The sequence below is a fragment of the Sorghum bicolor genome, chromosome 4, assembly GCF_000003195.3.
Source record: "Sorghum bicolor cultivar BTx623 chromosome 4, Sorghum_bicolor_NCBIv3, whole genome shotgun sequence".
NCBI lineage: Eukaryota > Viridiplantae > Streptophyta > Magnoliopsida > Poales > Poaceae > Sorghum > Sorghum bicolor.
Window position 1 is genome coordinate 63,464,359 of NC_012873.2, and position 19,056 is coordinate 63,483,414.

Sequence of the window (19,056 nt, forward strand, 5' to 3'; positions counted from 1 at the left end):
TTCGCCTCCCCCGAAACACGCGTGATTACGGCCCGGTCAGCTGCCGGTCCCGCGACGTGCGCAGAGGGCTTTCAGATGACACGGCGCACAGTAGTCTGTGCCGCCTTTGCAGGCGATGCGGCAACTTGCGCCGTAAAGCACCGAAGCGAAGCACGGCGGCGGAGCAAGTGGTGTGGCTGGGCCATGTATTGGCTCTAATATATTTTTTCTCATGATATTAGCTTTTCTCTAATAATTTATAATATGAACAGTCACATATGGCATCCTAATTATGTGCATGAGACAAACTCTTTATCAAGAGATAATCTTCCTCTCACTATTATACAAAAAGATTTAGAGAGGCCGCTAGGAATACAACCGTCTTTACAAATCGTTCTTCAGAACCATAAACCGAGTCCTAAAAAATATGAAAAAAAGTAAATCCGAGGAGGCCCCACTATGCAACATCACAGTTACGCATCACAAGTTATTATGGTTTTTTTTGCAGGTACCTCTTCTAACCACTCCTAGAGTCATTTATGATTAAAGGTTAGAAAATTCCCATCATATTTACTTTATTTGATTTTGAAATGAATATTTAGGAGATATACAAATTCAAATGGAAAAGGTCTAAACCGGAAAGTTATAGACATGGTCGACTACATGGTTTTGGTCGTTTCTCCATTGGAGGTTGTTTAGATTTTCAAATCTGAGAAATTCGAAAATATTTTTCCTTAGATAAATGACTTGAAATAAAAAAAATATATCAACTACAGTTCTATGTCTCTTCAAAAAAATCTAACTTTGTTTTTTTTTCATTTTTACATCTGAGGTCGTTTTAAATTTTAAGTTTTAAAGTGTGAGTACTTAAACTAAAATATGGAATCATAAATTATTTCAACAGAAAAGTATCAACTGCAATATTTTATATATCTTTTCGAGATTTGTAACTTTAACTTTGATTATTTCTTCATCCAAAGTTATTTTAAAAATTAATCTTCCAAATGTAAGAACTTTAAATAGAATCTAAAGGATTAAAATAATTTCAAATCTGGAATATATCTAGATGCAAAGCCAAAAAAGGTCGGTTCGGGTTATTGAAAGGTCCTAATATGACTAGAGGAAGATAAATAGCCTATTTAAAAATTCTACAAATTCAATAGAGCAAGAGAAAAATAACAAATTGAAGCTTTTTTTATAGCTCTAATGGGGTGTTTGCTTTCCTTCCTTTTGAGGGACGCACAGGTTGAGTATTAGAATTGTATTTTTTTTCTTGATAATCATAAATATTAATTTAGTAATTTTTATCATGAACAAATCACAAATGATAATCTTAAATAATCTTGAGATGTGTGTATCAGAATAACTTTTAATCGAGAGATAATTTTTCTCTTACCACTACATTAAGGCATTGTTTAAATGCGAAAACCTTTTAGATTTCGCTACTGTAGCACTTTCGTGTTTGTGACAAATATTATAGACTAACTAGGGTCAAAAGATTCGTCTCGCGATTTATAGGCAAACTGTGTAATTAGTTTTTGTTTTCGTCTATATTTAATGCTTCATGCGTGTGCCGCAAGATTCGATGTTATGAAGAATCTTGAAAACTTTTTGGTTTTTGGGTGAACTAAATAAGGCCTAAGGCGACGTGGCTTTGTGAGGGAGCAGTTTTGGTATAAAAAATAAAGAATAATAAAATATATGGTACAGACAGTACGTAATTGTTTATGTGAGAAATCAGAAATTTGTGTGTACACAGCTTTCGTAGGTCACTGTTAGTGTTAGCATCGGCAGAGATAATAAGCCAGAATATTTGCTGAAGGTGTCTAGTGCTTGCACAAAATAGACGACCCAGGATCAGACGTGTACTCTGCAGTTGATGTAATTCTGCAATTAAAGCTCTCTGAAAGACAGAAACCGGACATATTGGCTGGGCACTAGAAATCTGCGATTTTCAGCCAGAAGTGCATACCGTTTAGCCTTGAATGCGCAAACAACTGAACATGATGCGTCGACAAATACTTCAGCTATAAGGAAACATATTTGTTCTGGCTGAATTACCTTGCACTGTCACTCGATGCCCAAGCAAATATCTGGATTCACAAAGCCTAGAGAAGTGGAAATGTATATTTATTTACTGTAGGCCTGCATAAACTGTATGATAAATCTAGGTTGCCAAATCAAATCATTCATCAATTGTCGACAAGTGATTCGCTCGCTACCAAGCGACCGACTGGCCATCAAAATCGATGTGGAAGGGAGGTTAATCTCCAAAAATTTTGGAACAACCTGCTCTCTGAACTGAATCAGAGTAGCACTGTGTCAGGACACTCTTTCATGTGGCAACAATCTTCAGCAGGAGCCACTTTGACAACAGGGTTGGTCCATATTCAGATACAACGATATATAACCAGAATTAGCGTGCATGTACAAACATCGCCGACGAATAATACATGCAGTTACATAATATATGCAGTTGGACTTAATCAGCAAGCTCCTACATCCCTAAATAGCCCACACTCAGAATACTCTCTTGTGAAATTAAGTCCAACAGATCCCATGACTAGTTTGTACCTCCAATCATCTCTAAATTGTCGAAGTCCATCATACCAAGTCCAGGCATCTTAGTTAGCCTCCTTTTATGCTTCCCCATTTAACCTGCACCCAACAAAAAGACCCATGTCATGTCCCTGTCTGCCTAGATCAAAGTAGATAAATTTATCTATGACAAACGAAGACAATACAGTAATATGCTTGAATAAGGGAGGATTACCTGTAGTGATTTCGGCGTAGTCCGATGGCCTGTACTGTGTGTAGGTGAAACTTATACCTATCATTCTCTCAGCTCCAAAGTAATCTGCTGCTTGCAGCGCGCCATTCCACATGTTAACAGCAAGCACAAACGCTTTGTCGTCCCGATGGTCGACCTTGGCCACGACATAGACCACATCATCGTCGTCCAAGCTCAGCGTGGGATGGCCTGTGTGCAGCTGCTGCAATGGTGGCAGAGAAGCAGCTTGTCCCAGCAGCTTAGGCAGTGAGCCTGAGATATGGGAAGCATCGATCTTGCAGTCCCTCTCCCAGCGCCCCTCCAAAGGGAGGGTAGAGCAGCTGGGGTTGGTGACCTTCCAGCTCCATGTGGTGAGCGTCCAGTTGTCGGAGATGTACGTGCCATTGCTATGAGACCCCGGCCTGACCTGAGTTTGGTGCTCCACGCACCGGATGTGGCCACCTTGGACAACGGCAATGTCACGGAACACATTCGCGGAGGCCTCTGACAGCAGCTCATGCTTGCCAGGCTCGGGGAGAGGGGTGTAGTAGAGCTGCGGGCGGTCAGCAAGCACGTCGCAGAGCAGGATGCCTCGACAAAGGTCGACCCAGCCCATGACGCCGCCGCCTAGCGTGACCACCTTGTGCGTCATGTGGTAGAAGAAGGTCAGGCCCGGCGATGGCGCCATGGGTCCGAGCTGCAGCACCTCGGTGGTCCACTTCCCGTCTCTTGAGTCGAAGCGGTGGAGATCGTATCGTGTGAAGTCACCCCTCCCACCTTGGGAAGCTCGGAGGCCGGCGACGACGTAGTGATGCTGGGGAATGTAGTGGGAGCGCAGGGCGAGGCTGCCGCCATCGTCGTCGTTGTTGCTGCCGCTGTCGCCACCATCGTAGCGCAGGAGGCCAACATTGCATCTGACGAAGCAAGAGGAGAGGTCAGGTCGTGGGAGGCGCGTGAGCGACGGCCGGCCATGCATCCTGGAGAGCGGTGCCCGGTAGACGAAGTAGTCCTGCAATGTTGGCTCATCGCAGTGGTAGGAGTTGCAGATGGCCGCTCTGAAGAGGAGGAAGCCGTCGCACGCGGCGAGGATGACGGGCTCCGTCCCGAAATCAGCCGGCTTGAGGGTGGGGCAGTGGATGCAGAGGTGGGAAACGCGTGGCGGACAGGCGACGCGAAGGGTGGCCTGCATCTCGTGGCCGGCGCTTGTGAAATCCTTGGCGGTCGTCTCGTTGGTGAAGTCGGCGATGTAGGCTTTGAGATCGAGTAGAACACAGCCGCCGCCGCCGCCGCTTCTCGCACCACCGTCGTCAGCATGGAGCGGTGGTAAGAGGGAAGCCGGGAAGATTGTCACCCCTATAGGATTCTCCTCGATGAAATCGAGAACGCAGCCGATGCCTCTGGATTGTTTACCCGAGGTCGTCATCTCCAAATCCATGGCTTGGTGGCCTTGCTCTCCTTCCGTCTCCGCCGCCTCCCAATTCAGGCCTTCCATCACCCTCACAACGAAACAGTAGAAGATATAGGTAGGGATTTCGATTGAATTCGAGTCGGATATGAACCGTGGGAAAGAAGGAAGTGGGGAAAGTAGACGGGCACGAGGCAGGAACACTGTCGGCGGCGGCTCCGTTTGACAAGGCATGACACGAAATAACGTTGGTTGATTTATTGTGAAAAAAAAATACTACTCATCAATATTATAACAAGACAAAGTGTTAGTATTTAATGGAAAAAATCACGATAATGTAGCACTTTCGTTTATTTGTGATAATTATTATTCAACTATAAACTAACTAAGCTTAAAATATTCGTCTTATAAATTTCGACCAAACTTTGTAATTAGTTTTTATTTTTGTCTATATTTAATACTTCATACATGCGACTAAAGATTCAGGCTTTGTTTAGTTCACCCTAAAAACCAAAAACTTTTCAATTTTCCGTCACATCGAATCTTACGACACATGTATAGAGCACTAAATATAGATGAAAATAAAAAACTAATTACACAGTTTACTTGTAAATCGCAAGATGAATCTTTTAAACCTGGTTACTCCATCAAAGTTTAAAGTGTGAGTACTTAAACTAAAATATGGGATCATAAATTATTTCAACAGTATCAACTGCAATATTTTATATATCTTTCCGAGATTGGTAACTTTAACTTTGATCATATCTTCATCCAAAATTATTTTAAAAATTAATCTTCCAAATGTAAGAACTTTAAATAGAATTTAAAGGGTTTAAATAATTTCAAATGTGGAATATATCTAGAGGCAAAGCCAAAGGGGGCCCGGTTGGGGCCATTACCCCCCCCCCCCATCGGAGCACAATAACATTTCTTTACCTAAATAATATATAATTTAATAGTCTATATTTATATTAAGAAAAACATGATAAAATATTATTCTTATCCGTATATTTGTCAGGTCTCTTAATTAGACAACCAAATCACATAGAGCAAGATTAGAACAAAATATTTGTAACTTATCTGGACTTTGTTACCTACCATATTATAATTTTATGTTTTTTTCAAATACCATATTTATATTTCGTTATATTTTACATTTTACCAAACGCTTACTTAGGCCTTGTTTAGTTCACCTCGAAATTAAAAAAAATCAAGATTCTCCGTCACATCAAATCTTGTGGCATATGTACGAAACACTAAATATAGACGAAAACAAAAACTAATTACACAGTTTGTCTGTAATTTATGAGACAAAACTTTTGAGCCTAGTTAGTGAATAGTTGGACAATAGTTGGACAATACAAACGAAAGTGCTACAGTGTCAAAATCCAAAATCTTTTCACAACTAAACAAGCCCTTGATACAGCGCTAACGACAATTACTCCTGGTCCTGGCTTCGATGATTGATTCAAAAACTTAACAAGTAAGTGGTCATCAATATGTTATCGTCATCAAGCTTATTGAGAAGTAGTGTTATTAGAGCGTCCGCAATCTTAATTTGCAAAAGCTAGCAAGATGGGGCATAGAAATAATACAAAATAAACACAACAATGGAGAGTTATATGAGATGTGAGAGAGGTGTTTCTTCGAGATCGTCCTAGACTGACTATTTAGGAGTCGCTAGCTATTTGATCAGTCTCCTTAGTAGCTAATAAAAATCTTGCTAGACTAGCTATTTGGGAACCATTGGGATGCCCTTAGATGTCTACCGTGTTTTCATTGTAAATCGTGGTATAGACGCAAACGTCGTATACATGCACGCGTACTCATCTCCATAAATAATTAGACATCCCATCGTAACATGAACATCTCTAAATACTAAACTGGTAGATTTCAAGGTTAGACACCACATACGTCTCACCGTGACAGACATGATTGCCTACTACGAGAATAATAACACTCTTAATACTAGAAAAAATTGAGGGAAACAGGAGCAACCGTATCAATGACTAATTCAGATGGTCAAGTTCCACCATAAGAGCATCTCCAAGAGACTAGGTAAAATTATATTCTAAATTACAAGATTTAGCCATTGTGTAAAATAAAAAACTCACCCAAAGCATAGAGTTCTACAACAGCCTTTGTATAGGATAGCTAGTAAGGACGACATGCTATATATGATAAGCGAAAGTTTAGGAATAACAAATTTGCTATTTTAGCAAACCAGATACACACCTGTTGGAGTTTAATTTTTGCTTTAAAAATGTAAAAATAGTCTAGATAATATGAATAACATATCTGTTAGAGTTGCTCTAAGAACATACATAGGTGAGCTATACCAAATCTCTTTGATCGGCCTCGTCTATGTATAATTTTGGGTCCACCCCTTAATATTATCCACTATACTCTTATTTATCTACAGGCTGTTTTTAGAAAGATCTACTGGATGCAGACATGCAGTTATGGTCCGTACTTCAAAGGGAGGCTAATCAATCAAAATTTGAAGTATACACACCGAGTGATGAAAATTGTATCAATAGAGATTTTCGCTATGAATGAATGGTTGTTGTCTAATAGGCTTACAGCTTAATTGGCTTATACAGTCTCCGACACTTTTGATGCTTTGTGCGATTTTTTCTTTATCAGTTGATGGCTGACGCTATGCAGTAACGAATGGTTACGTGTAAAACTCTTGCAGAGGCCAGAATAATTCCTGTATTCTAAAAAACATCGCCTCTAGGTTGCAACATTTTTTTATCTTCGCTTGGGCATGTTTTCTGCAAGTTGGAACTTTTTTTTTCTGTTTCGTTGACTGGAATATTAGGGAAAAAACTTTGTGGGCTTACAGAATGGCAACATGTATGCGTGCATTGCGTTGCTTGACTTTGGGCCGAAATCGTCTGACGACCGCAAGTGGGCTGGCATGTGTGGGGGTGTTGGGCGCCGAGGAGTGGGGATTTTTTTTTGTTTTGAGCTCAATTTGGCCCTCATGGCCTTTCATTAACAAACGTAGGCTCGACGGGATTGGCAGCGAGTCGCACCACGTTGCAGTCAGCACTGCCGTGTGAACTGGGGGCCTTGTTCAGTCCCAAAATTTCTCAACGCTTTTCAAAATTCTTCGTCATATTGAATCTTTGGACGCATGCATAAAACATTAAATATATATAAAAATAAAATCTAATTACATAGTTTATCTATAATTAATGAGATAAATCTTTCAAACTTAATTAGTCGATAAAATTTGTCAAATATAAACGAAAATGCTATAATAACCAAAATCATTTTTTCCCCGAACTGATGGTAAGCCTCGCGATAAGAGAGGAGGGGAAAGGCCCAGCCCACTCTTACGTGGGCTTGTGAACTGGGTTAGAGATGTGGAAAAGGTTTTTTTTTGTCCATCCTTGACTAAGCTCTGATCAGTAAGCAGTTAAGTTTCCCCTCAGAAAAAAAAAGTCAGTTTAACAGATAATTTGTTCGACATCCACTAAAAAAAAGTTAATTTGATCGACAAAATAGAGCAGTTGAATTAATCTTGAAGAAAGTACAAGAACTAATGCGTACAGTTCAAGAAAAGATGAAGTAAGGGCACTCACAATGCAGACTTTATCATAGAGTTTAAAGTTATTTATTACCTCGAACAATGTGGACTTGGAGTCTAAATAAGACTTGGAGTCTTATTTTTTCTACCTCTTTCTTCAATAAATATGCTGTCACATCAGCAAAATACCATAAATAATATGAATTGCATATTATTTATGGTATTTTGCTGATGTGGCAGCATATTTATTGAAGAAAGAGGTAGAAAAAAATAAGACTCCAAGTCCACATTGTTCGAGGTAATAAATAACTTTAATAATATGTAACTAAGTGTCTTGGACTCTGTGATAGAGTCTTGCATTGTGAGTGCCCTAACAGATCTTCTTCTTCTTCTTCTTCTTCTTCTTCTTCTTCTTCTTCTTCTTCTTCTTCTTCTTCTTCTTCTTCTTTATTTAAGGAGGGTTCAACCTAACGTTGAAGTACCTAGACCCAAGAGGGCGGAGGCCAAATTTGATAGTACTGCAACAAGTACCTACCGCTTCCAACAACAATAGATACCTAATCGAATTCTCCATGCATTTGAATTATACAGTTTATGTTTTATTCTAAATCAAAGTTTTCCAATTCTATTCAGTTAAAAGGATGTTTAACTATTTTATTAAATTATCTATGTATATTTCTTTAATCTGTAATATTTTACCGTATATATGTTATTAACGTGTTTTTTGGAAAAAAAACTTAGTTAAGAGTTAGAAAAATTATGAATACAGCAAAATTATAGGAAGAAACGAGGAAGCAATCCATTTCTTGCAGGCCGCAGCCAGAGAAACTCAGGCCTTGTTTAGTTCCCAAAATTTTTCAAAATTTTACGTCACATTAAATCTTGCAGCACATGCACTAAATATTAAATATAAATAAAAAAATAACTAATTTCACAATTTATTTATAATTTATGAGACAAATTTTTTAAGCATAGTTAGTCTATAATTAGACAATATTTATCAAATAAAAATAAAAATAGTACGATAGCAAAATCTAAAAAATTTCACGAACTAAACAAGACCTCACCTCAAGAAAATGACAGGCTAAGCAAGTCGCAACGGAACGGAACAAACACAACAGAGAAGACCGCCGCCTCGCCTTGGCGCATTGCATTGCACACCGAGACAAGGAAAGGATTCAATTCAAATCGTTGGCTTCCCCCACCGGGCCACACCACCACACGCTCCCCACCCCAGTTTCCCCACACCAACGCCACACTCTTGAACACCCCGAACTCGCTACATCCCGGCCTTCTCTCTTCTCGCCGCTCCCCCCGCGCCTGAGGTCGTCAATTTCCAAATCCCAAAACCTCCAGCCTCCAAACCTCAGATCCCCCCGCCCCCCGCACGCCGCGCCTCCGAAATTCCGAAACCCAAATCAGAGCGCCGCCCTCCCGCCCCCCGCTGCACACCCCAGGCGGGGGGGGCCATGCGCCCGCGCGGCGCCGCGCCGCGCCCGCGCCACACCGCTGGAGCCGAGCGGGCGGCGCGCTAGATGCCTGAGCCCGGCCTCGGCGACCTCGGTCAGCGCCAGCTGCTCAAGGGCTGGCCTGACCTGTGGCTGGTGGGGGACAACAAGCCCGGTGGCCTCCGCGCGCGCTCCATGGCGGCCGCGCCGCCTTCGCCGCCGCTCGAGCCCGACCAAACCCTAGCGCTCCCGGACGCGCTGCTCCTCCGCGTCCTCGCCTGCCTCCCGGAGCCCCACCTCACGGGCGCCGCCTCGCTGGTCTGCAGGCGGTGGACGCGCCTCGCGGGCCGCCTGCGCCGCCGCCTCGCCGTGCGGGACTGGGCCTTCGTCGCGCACCGCCTGCCCTACCGCTTCCCCGACCTCGCCGACCTCGACCTGTTCCCGGCCTCCATCGCCGCGCCCACCGCCGCGGCGCCACACGCCTCCCCGCTCCTCACCTGCGGCGCCGTCTCGCTAACCCTAGACGCCAGCGCGGACCCGCCGCTCGGCGCCTGCCGCTTCGTCGACGACGACGCGCTCGACCGGGGGCTCGCCGCCGTCGCCGCGAGCTTCCCCAACCTCCGCCGTCTCTCGGCCACCGCCGCCTCCTCCGAGTCCGGCGGGCTCATGGCCATCGCCGGCGGGTGCCCGACGCTGCAGGAGCTCGAGCTCCACCGCTGCACCGACCTCGCCCTCCGCCCGGTCTCCGCCTTCGCGCACCTCCAGATCCTCCGCATTGTCGCGGCGGCACCCGCGCTCTACGGCCCCGCCGAGGGCGGCGGCGTCACGGACATCGGCCTCACCATCCTCGCCCACGGATGCAAGCGGCTCGTCAAGCTGGAGCTTCAGGGTTGCGAGGGGAGCTACGACGGTATCGCGGCCGTGGGGCGCTGCTGTGCGATGCTTGAGGAGCTTACCATCGTGGACCACAGGATGGACGGCGGGTGGCTTGCCGCCCTAGCCTTCTGTGGGAACCTCAAGACCCTGCGGCTGCAGAGTTGCCGCAGGATCGATGACGACCCTGGCCCGGCGGAACACCTTGGTGCTTGCCTCACGCTCGAGAGCCTGCAGCTGCACCGGTGCCAGCTGCGTGACCGTAGCGCCCTCCACGCCCTCTTTTTGGTCTGCGAGGGAGCCCGTGAGATACAGGTCCAGAATTGCTGGGGCCTTGAAGATGATATGTTTGCCTTGGCTGGCCTATGCAGGTACACTAGAACCAGTAACCACTAGTTACTTAAAGAGTTTCTTGACATAGTTCCAATGATTGCATAATGGGGACAGTTTTAGCTTTTGACTGTTTATGCTTCCTGATTTATGCTCATTCTGTGATTGTGACATGCTAGCAACAAATAACATCACATGTACGGAGTACTACTCTACAAGAGGATTGAGTGCTCTAGCATTTGTAGATGTCAGATGTCAGGCTCAGGTCATGAGTCTGATTGCTTAGCTACGAATGGACCCCTCAATATTTGCACCGTTAGTTCAGGGATCGAAAAATAAAGAACTGCCTTGTGACTTCGGAGTGCATTTGCTGTTTTTTATGAGCTTTCTATTCTAGCATCCTTACTAAGATAGACTTTTCTAGCAGATTTTAGATGATTACTGATGGTACCTTCGTGTGATCTTGATACAATCACTGTAGCTACACATTTGGTGTTCAAGTACAAATTTGTGCGCTCTCTGTCAGTCAGAAGAAAAGATACATTTCAATGGCACAGACATGCACCAGCATCACAAAAATGCATCTAGTTGATTTTTAATTTCCTGGAAGATGTGGTTTTCTATTATTTGTTCAACAACCCTTTTACAGCAAAAGCTCCATTTTTAGACAATTTGACATACATATAAATATTGTTCATTAGAGCAGTGGTATCCATAGCCTCATGTTTCATTTAGATTACAATAGAAGTGTGTGGATTATCAATGCAACAATGAGAGGTTTTTTAGATACTAATGACAATGTAAAACATGACATAGATAGGTGACACCTGAATAAGCCGATTTTGAAGGAGAAAGAGATTTGATTAAGATGTGACTATACAAGTCATTTCCAGCCCCCCTCCAAAAATCATAAACCAATTGGTATAATATGACTATTGGCAGCAATGAAGAATTTAGTTATTCATCTTGCGCATGAGCAGTACTGACAAGGTATTGCTGAACAATGTTCTTACTTTAAGCTTTCCTTGTTCAGTTTTCAGAAAGGGTAAGAATGGGTCATGTTCCAGTATCTACTAATTTAGCTATATGTAAACTACTAATCGTTGACATGTTTTTCTCCCGTATGAAGGGATTAGTTTATCCTGTTATGTACAATTATGAAATGCAATTGTCTAGACAGTTCCTGATCTCTGTTCTTCCTTCCGGGCTCTGAGTGGTAGCAAGGATTAAGGTACATCTGTAAACTAATGAGTAAGAAAGCCACATTTACCTGTGTACTTCCTATGTACTTCTCCTATTTCATGCTTTTGCTCTGGACATTCCTTGTATTTTATTCTGTCTGCTTTCCTTTGAGATCTATCTCAGTGTATTGCAGTGCTCCTTGTATGATATATAAATATCATTGTTTGCCAAAAAGTGGTGCATTAATATCTCAGTTTTATGTATTTCTGCAACTCATTGCGTGCATTTTTGTGTTATTGCTCACAGAAACATCTTAATTAGAATAACACCCTTTCTTTTCATGTGGTTTGCCCATGTATTTTTCAGTATTAACTTGTTCATAATGCCCATAAATCATATGTGGGAGGAATACCTGCTCACTTGTTCTTTTTTTAGTAAACCTTCCAGAGGAATGTTTGTCGATGATTAGTAATCCCGCACTCATGATAAGAAATAAGAATATGTGCCATCTTAGATTAAGTTACCTGTTCCATTCTCTAGTCTAGCCTGTTTCCTTCTCTTCTTTTCCTGTTTGACTGTTTCATTTTAGAGCCTCACAAAACAACACGTTCTTGCATAAGAAAATCTGTACCATTTTTTATGTCATGACACTGGTTGATTCACACTTATCAAAATGCCCCTTCTGAGTGGAGTATCAAATACAAATCGGGAAATGAATGGGTAGTAACCATATGTGTACTTTTACAGGAAGCAGTAGGGAAAGTTACCTAATATTCTTAAATTTTCATATGGGTATTTGATTTTTTTTTCCCTCTTTGGAAATGCTTGGGTTAATATGGCCTGCCAGAATTTGGTACTGATGGAATTGGAGACATGGAGTGCGCCAATGTTTTTGCTGGTGGAGGGTAGATGATTGTTACATGTATAAACCTGCTATTTACTGGACCTGATGCTGGATTGTGCCTAACTATCATTGATGTTCTCATGTTTTGCAGGAGAGTAAAATTCCTGTTGTTAGAAGGGTGCTCACTATTAACAACTCGAGGTCTAGAATCAGTGATAACCTCATGGAGCGACCTCCAGAGTCTGGAAGTTGTTACCTGCAACAAAATCAAGGATGAGGAAATAACTCCTGCCCTTTCAGAGCTGTTCTCCAATCTCAAAGAGCTGAAGTGGCGGCCCGACAACAAGTCACTTCTTGCTGCGAGCCTCGTTGGCACTGGGATGGGAAAGAAGGGCAGGGTATTTTTCAAAAGGGTATGAAGTCTGATCATCTTGGTGCTCCATTCCCTGCGATGCGCTTCACCTGTTATCTGCCCTGTAAGGATTGACCTCTCTTGCAGCAGATCTTACCCGCCCATCAACGGATCAAAGGGAAGGTGCGCAACTATTCAGCAGGTGTTGCTGCTTAGTTCGATTGCTAGTCGGAAACTAGGCTACTGCACAAAGTTCTTATTGCTCAGCAGCCAATTTTCTTGACTTGACCAAAGGCAACCACGCTTCTTGATACTCAAAACTCAGAAGGACACGTCATAACTAGTCAGGACCTGGTAGTTTTATGATGCACAATTTCGGGTACCAGGCGCCCCGATCTTGTGTTTGTACCTGTGTTGTAACTGACAAGCTGAGATTTGCTCAGAGGAGCCTGACCGTAGTATTTCTGTATGAGGAAAAGCATTGCTTCATAAATTATGGAAGAGTTGATTAAATGAATAGAACCAGCAGAACCACATGTTTTACAGCACATGATTTAACTGTCGAATGAAATTTGCCGGCACACTTGCTGCTGTTGGTGTGCCAGACGTCTGACCTGTGCTGCTTATTTCTATTACTCTTATCTCTCTGCTTTGGTTCTTACTGAAGATTTCTGTGCCTGCTAACCTCTGAAGGTAGGGTGCGTCGCCCATGTGGGGTCCACCTGTCAGCGAAGAGCTGCGTATGCCACGGCCCAATACCTAGGAGGTTGGAAGCCAAACAGCCTGCGAGGCGCCCACACAAACCGCCACAATCTGTTGCGTCCTCAGGCGGCCAGGCCTCGAGTCGAGGGATCAAAGGCACAAACACAACGGCACGACGCAGGCGCGCGCTCTGAAACTAACCAAGAAGAGGGGAGAGGCAAGGAGCAGAGCAAGAAGCGAAGAAGATGGCCGCCGCTGCCGCTGCTGCTGCCGCTGCCGCCGTCCTGGACGGCGTCTCCTCCTGCGGGAGCACCAACATGCGCCGCGCCGACCACCACCTCCCTCAGCTCCCGATCCCGCTGCCCTGCATGGGCGAGCCCACCGCCGCCTCCCGCGTCTCGCCGGGCTCCTCCCCGGCCCGCTCCGAGGCCTCGCGGGGCGCCCCTGGCTACAACGCCGACGCCGAGGCGGACCCGGAGCCCGAGGCCGAGGCCTCCGTGGGGCGGAGCACGCAGATGCTGCTCGCGATGGCCGCCATGGGCGGGCGCGGCGGGCCCTACGGCCGCCGCCCGGCCTCGTCCTACGGCAGCTGCGCCGCGTGGAGCGCCGGGTCGCTCACCAGGCACCGCCCCGCGTCGCCGTCCCCGATCTGCAGCCCCGTGAACAGCAACGACGGCGGCGGCGGCGGGGAGGAGGAGGACCGCGAACCGCACGGCGGTGATGACGCCTCCTCGTTCGTCACGCCACGGATGGTCAGTTTTCGTGTTCTTAACTTCTTGGTGCCACTTTTGTTCGTTTTGTTCCCGGACTGATTCTTGCTCGATATGGAGCAGAGGTGGCTCCATGGTCCTCGGTTCCCCACAAGGCTTGCATTTGATCTTGATTCCATGCTTATTAGTTTGCAGTCTTCAATGCTGTCGGAATGCGCTGACACATTCTGCTAGTATATGCTGGCGTAGAGGTGGTTAGGTTCATCCATGACTTGTAGCCTTGTAGGAACAAATGGTTCTTTCTTATGATTATCTCGGCTTTTTGATAAATTTTTAATGTGTTAATGTTGCTGGACTAGTGGAATTTCTCCCCAGACCTGCTCCTTCACGATTTGGGCTTGTAGTCAGATCAAATTTCTGTTTGCCAATTCTGGTGAGATCCAAAATTCATACCAATATGTACTTGCTCATCTTGATTTTTGCATTAATTTGTTAACTTCTACGTCATCTAACTTCTATGTCTGATTACATCTAATTGCCATGCATGAAGGTCCCATTTTTGTTTGCATTTTATTATTTTTTTCAATCCATTTGGTCTTTCACAACCCATATTGAGGCAGAAACTGACAATCCAAATCTACTACTGAAGGAAGAAGAGCAAGGGAGGGCCATGAATCCTTCTGCTACACCACGAAACATCAGACAGACACCCAGGCACCCTTCTCTGCTGGATAGGAGAGGTGCCTCTTTTTGCTTGTCTCCTCTGTGGATATATTAGGCACAAATTTTTCTTGCAGTTCATGTTCAATAATATGCAGCTGAATTAGGGGCCAATCAAATGCCTCCAAGATTCATTCACAAGACCACACCAGCTAGATTTATGCGCCGAGTTCGCTCCTCACATAATTTCCGTCAGCGCGTGGGTGCACTAGATGCTATCAATGAAAGGAGACTGCCCAAAGTCAGTGAAGGGGATGACGAGGGCGGTGATCAAAAAGACTGGCAGGCTGATACTGTGTCATCTCGTATATCCTCAGGTATCAGCCTGAACCTCATGGGTTTCATCAGATATTCAGCCTAATCTGAACTTTGAGACAATCGTGTATGTTGCAGCTCGTGATTGGAATTTTGAGTCTGATGGAGCCTATGAGGGTAGCAATCACAGCGATTGTGCATTTGGCGATTCATATGGTGAGAACCGTCCAGTTGAAGTGCAAAGGATGGAGAGGCGGATCCCGAGCTCTGTGTTAAAACCCCAAGGCAATTTAGTCCATGCCAAATTGGTTGCCTGGAAGGATGAGCAGATTGCAAAGCTCATAGAAAAGTAATCCTTCTTATCCCATTTTTCATAACATCAAAACTTGATATTCGTTACCAATTAATTTTGGACTTGTTCAGAGAAAGAACCATAGTAAGAAGATTTGTATTGCTATGATAGTCAGATTTTATTTTCAAATGGCTGTTAGGTGATTACTGATTACATGTAGTACAATATCACTTCAGCCTGAAATTGTATTTGAAGTAACAAGCTTAATTCATTGCTGGTGTGGGTTAACCATGAACTCCTGTGAGTAATCACTATGCGTTAATTTTCAAATCTTCGAATTTCATAACCCACAGGTCTTTTTCTAGCCAGAGTACTAATGATACTTAAACCATATAGGCTGAAAAGCAAAGAAGCCGATATTGATGATTGGCAGAGGAAGAAGATCGCAAAGGCCAAGCAGAAGATGAGAAGTGCTGAGGTATGCTCGGTAACATCAGTTCTACTGAAATGGATAGATTTGCTTTCCTAATTTCACGCCCCCCTTTGTACCTCGACTGGAATCAGTTGAAGTTGGAGAAGAAGAGAGCGGAAGCGGCAGAAAAGATGCAAAGGTCGATAAAGCATGCACAAAAAAAAGCTGATAAGAAGAAAGTCAAGGAGCAGGCAGCCACTAAAGTTCAGATAGATGGTGTTGAGAGAGCATTGGATAAGATGTCAAGGACAGGAAGACTCCCCTGGTCACTAGCTTTTTTGTGATCCAGCTCTTCGTATGTGCTTGTACCAGGGAAGGTGGTTTGCCAAACCGTGAAAGCCACTGGCGATGCGGCATGGCAGAGCAATATGAGTGAAATCAGCTGCTAAAGGATTGAAATCGACATATCGCAAATTAAGAAAAAGAGAGGATATATTGGCAATTAGCAATTCTTTGGTGATGGAAGTTTTGGGTTGTGTAATACTAGGATTTGTTTTGAGGCAATAGTTATTAGCATTTAAGCACTGCTTTTGAACATGACATGGACAACTGGGGGTGAATTTTTGGTACTTTCCTGTATGTTGACCGATAACTCTTCTAGTGTTCTGAGACATAAACATCCTTGATTCTTACAGCTTTGCTGTGTTAGTGTACAGTACTTCAGCTTTATGAGTATGATGTGATGAACAATGCTTATTCATATTTGCTTAAGTGACTAACTTCTCTTTTCTCTCTTTTTTTTTTTGTGCAACGTGTATCCGAACTATTCCAAAAATTTATACCATTATAGACACCACCTTGAAAACATGTGAATATTCAATTCATTAAGGGTGACACTTCAGTTTGGAATCAACCTTCGCGTCTAATTGTGAAAGAGATGCACGATTGTTTAAACCTAATAATCTGACTTCCAAATTCTGAAAAAAGTTTGATCTTTGGCTCCAAACTCAAGAAAATGGGATAAAAGTAAAACTACAACTTGCTTTGGTCAACAAACATTTTAAAATGGGATGGACATAAAATTACAATTCTCTTTGTGCAATAAACATTTCAAGTTCTTGTGCAGATTCCTATTATCTCTCGAAGCGAGCCTGATATTATCTGCTGGAAGCCGGCCCCAGTGGCATATGCTCTTCCAAAGCTGCTTATAGAATGCTAAGGCCAATCTCAATGGCCCGTTTCAATGCACTGTTTCCAAAACAAATCTGTTGACAGAGCATCAATGAAACGAACAATGAAACAACCTCCACAATGCATGAGTTTCACCATGATGTTTCCTAGGCTGGGCAAAGCATTTAATTACTGCAAAATGATTGGATCACATACAAGATGGTGAAACGATTTAGTCCTCAGTGGGGATTTCATCCTATTTCACCGCGTGGGAAACAACGCCAGCGGAGTTTCACCATGGTGAAACTAATTCCTTCTCTCTCCTCTTCGTTTCATGCAAAAAGTACAGTTTTGCTGACATGGCGCTCTAATAAATGTGCATGACATCCTGGTGAAACCTCCACTGAGACTGGCCTAATAGTTAGGACTTAGGAGACATTAGGTCAATCCCCTTCTAACATGCATGGTGTTAAATTCTTAGACAGGTGTTGGGTGGATAAAACAATTCAACCTCGGGTCAAAATTTTTGCTTGGAGACTGCTGAGATCGCTCTAGGAACTGATAGCAGGGTTCTCTGGCTCACTTGCTCATAGATTCCAGTTGGTCCAAGAGTTATTTGTGATGCCTCTGTAGGCATTACGGTGCCGCTACTCCAAACCAAACACGCTTTGCGACTTTCATCCATACAACACATGCACGAAGTGTTTCTCAGGCATCGGGTGATCATTCCTCAGATTTTAGAACCCTTCGAGGCTGAAACTCTTGTCCTTCTTGGCGGTTTCTTCTTGGTGCCAAAGTGGCTACGACTCTCAACTTGTAGGATGCAAATATCTGTACCAATAATCAGGTGCTAGCCATGGTTGTTTGTGCTGGTTCGCCTCGTGCTCACCCAGGTTATTGAGACATTGATACTACGACCTCTGCTTTCTGAATTATAGTCGATCAGTCAAGTCAGAAACCTCTCAGCCATCAAGATCAGAAGAATGTTAAACCAAATAGCTAACACATTTGCAAAAAAAAACAAGGCATGCTAGAATCCCAAGCCCCCTGTTTAGAACTGATTATAATTGGATTCGTGGCTGTCCCACCGTGAGAATCAGAAAAATCTCATCAAACCTCTCACGGTATCGATATTTCCTTGAGGCTTTTACATGTATGTCATTATAAAAGTTGGTAATTACCTATAAGCCATTAAACAAAGTTGAGCTCTCACAGGTGCCACTGTTCTGAACTCTTTTATCCTCTACGCCACTTCCATCAGATTTGACTCTAACGGTGTTAAACTACATGTGTGAAAAGTCAAAAATACCCTAATATATAAATATTCAATTAATTTTTTGAGCATTTTAACTATATCAAATGAAAAAACTCAAAACTAGAAAGTCGTAGATCTCATCAAGATCTACAATATTTATATAAAAATATTTTTATTTGATTTTTTATAACAAATATTTTTTTCTAAGACATATTAATCATATCAAATCATATATTTTTTGTATGAAATTCAATGAAAATATTTTTTATATAAAACTTATAGATATTGTCGAGATCTATAACTTTGTAGTTCTGAGTTTTTTCATTTGAGGTCATTAAGATGCTAAAAAAATTAATTACATATTTAGCCTTAAGGGTATTTTTGACTTTTCACACAAGCAGTTTGACATCGTTAGAGCCAAATCCGACGGAAATGGCATGAATGGTAAAAAGTTTAGAGAAGTAGCACCTGTTAGAGCTCAACTTTTTTAATGGCTTATAGTTAATTACTAACTTTTATAACGCCATAAATGTAAAAGCCTCTATTTCCTTTCTCTGCGCAAGACTCACACACCAGCGATTGAAGGGAGAGTCCAATTTTGCCTACAGCGAGTATGCTTCTGCAGTCTGCACCATGCGGTCGCGTAAACATATCAAATAGAGCCCTTGTCTTCTATCTCTCCCTGCATTAGCTGTTTAGGTGGTGGATTTGAGAGAAAGGATACTGAATATAGTACTTTCATTCTAAAATAAGTATCATTCTCACTTCTTATGAAGTCAAATATTTTTATCTATCTCTCCCTTGCTTATATATTTTTAT

At 43.2% G+C, this 19,056-nt stretch overlaps 3 protein-coding genes across 7 annotated transcripts; 2 read left to right on the forward strand and 1 right to left on the reverse strand.

Annotated features, from left to right (window-relative positions):
- Window positions 2,168-4,360, reverse strand: LOC8073953. Its single transcript, XM_002454489.2, has 2 exons — window positions 2,753-4,360; window positions 2,168-2,637 (listed from the first exon to the last, which is right to left on the reverse strand). The coding sequence occupies exons 1-2, from the start codon at window positions 4,239-4,241 to the stop codon at window positions 2,633-2,635; spliced, it is 1,494 nt and encodes a 497-aa protein (XP_002454534.1). The 5' UTR covers window positions 4,242-4,360; the 3' UTR covers window positions 2,168-2,632.
- Window positions 8,745-13,302, forward strand: LOC8073954 (F-box protein At5g51370). Of its 4 annotated transcripts, none has more exons than XM_021459353.1 (3): window positions 8,745-10,384; window positions 12,373-12,430; window positions 12,521-12,660. In XM_021459353.1, the coding sequence occupies exons 1-2, from the start codon at window positions 9,228-9,230 to the stop codon at window positions 12,383-12,385; spliced, it is 1,170 nt and encodes a 389-aa protein (XP_021315028.1). In that variant the 5' UTR covers window positions 8,745-9,227; the 3' UTR covers window positions 12,386-12,430; window positions 12,521-12,660. The 4 variants fall into 4 exon arrangements, 3 of the variants coding, with proteins under 3 accessions (XP_021315028.1, XP_021315027.1, XP_002452805.1); XR_002452331.1 differs by having other exon boundaries at window positions 8,746-10,384; window positions 12,373-12,447; window positions 12,521-12,647; XM_021459352.1 differs by lacking the exon at window positions 12,373-12,430 and adding an exon at window positions 12,869-13,302 and having other exon boundaries at window positions 8,780-10,384; window positions 12,521-12,782.
- LOC8076230 lies at window positions 13,525-16,583 on the forward strand. 2 transcript variants are annotated; one of them, XM_021459354.1, is made up of 6 exons: window positions 13,525-14,175; window positions 14,783-14,873; window positions 14,952-15,170; window positions 15,247-15,457; window positions 15,797-15,878; window positions 15,965-16,583. In XM_021459354.1, exons 1-6 carry the CDS (start codon window positions 13,669-13,671, stop codon window positions 16,154-16,156), a joined length of 1,302 nt encoding a protein of 433 aa, XP_021315029.1. In that variant the 5' UTR covers window positions 13,525-13,668; the 3' UTR covers window positions 16,157-16,583. The 2 variants fall into 2 exon arrangements, with proteins under 2 accessions (XP_021315029.1, XP_021315030.1); XM_021459355.1 differs by having other exon boundaries at window positions 14,961-15,170.

What these genes read in the sequence shown, in the direction of transcription:
- LOC8073953 (XM_002454489.2), bottom strand. Translation starts at nt 4,241, where the DNA reads ATGGAAGGCCTGAATTGGGAGGCGGCGGAGACGGAAGGAGAGCAAGGC.
- LOC8073954 (XM_021459352.1), top strand. Translation starts at nt 9,228, where the DNA reads ATGCCTGAGCCCGGCCTCGGCGACCTCGGTCAGCGCCAGCTGCTCAAG. An exon ending in GCCTTGGCTGGCCTATGCAG is followed by an intron (nt 10,385 to 12,520) that starts GTACACTAGAAC and finishes CATGTTTTGCAG; the next exon opens with GAGAGTAAAATTCCTGTTGT. An exon ending in GCAGGGTATTTTTCAAAAGG is followed by an intron (nt 12,783 to 12,868) that starts GTATGAAGTCTG and finishes CCTCTCTTGCAG; the next exon opens with CAGATCTTACCCGCCCATCA.
- LOC8076230 (XM_021459354.1), top strand. Translation starts at nt 13,669, where the DNA reads ATGGCCGCCGCTGCCGCTGCTGCTGCCGCTGCCGCCGTCCTGGACGGC. An exon ending in CGTTCGTCACGCCACGGATG is followed by an intron (nt 14,176 to 14,782) that starts GTCAGTTTTCGT and finishes CTACTACTGAAG; the next exon opens with GAAGAAGAGCAAGGGAGGGC. An exon ending in ATTGCAAAGCTCATAGAAAA is followed by an intron (nt 15,458 to 15,796) that starts GTAATCCTTCTT and finishes TAAACCATATAG; the next exon opens with GCTGAAAAGCAAAGAAGCCG.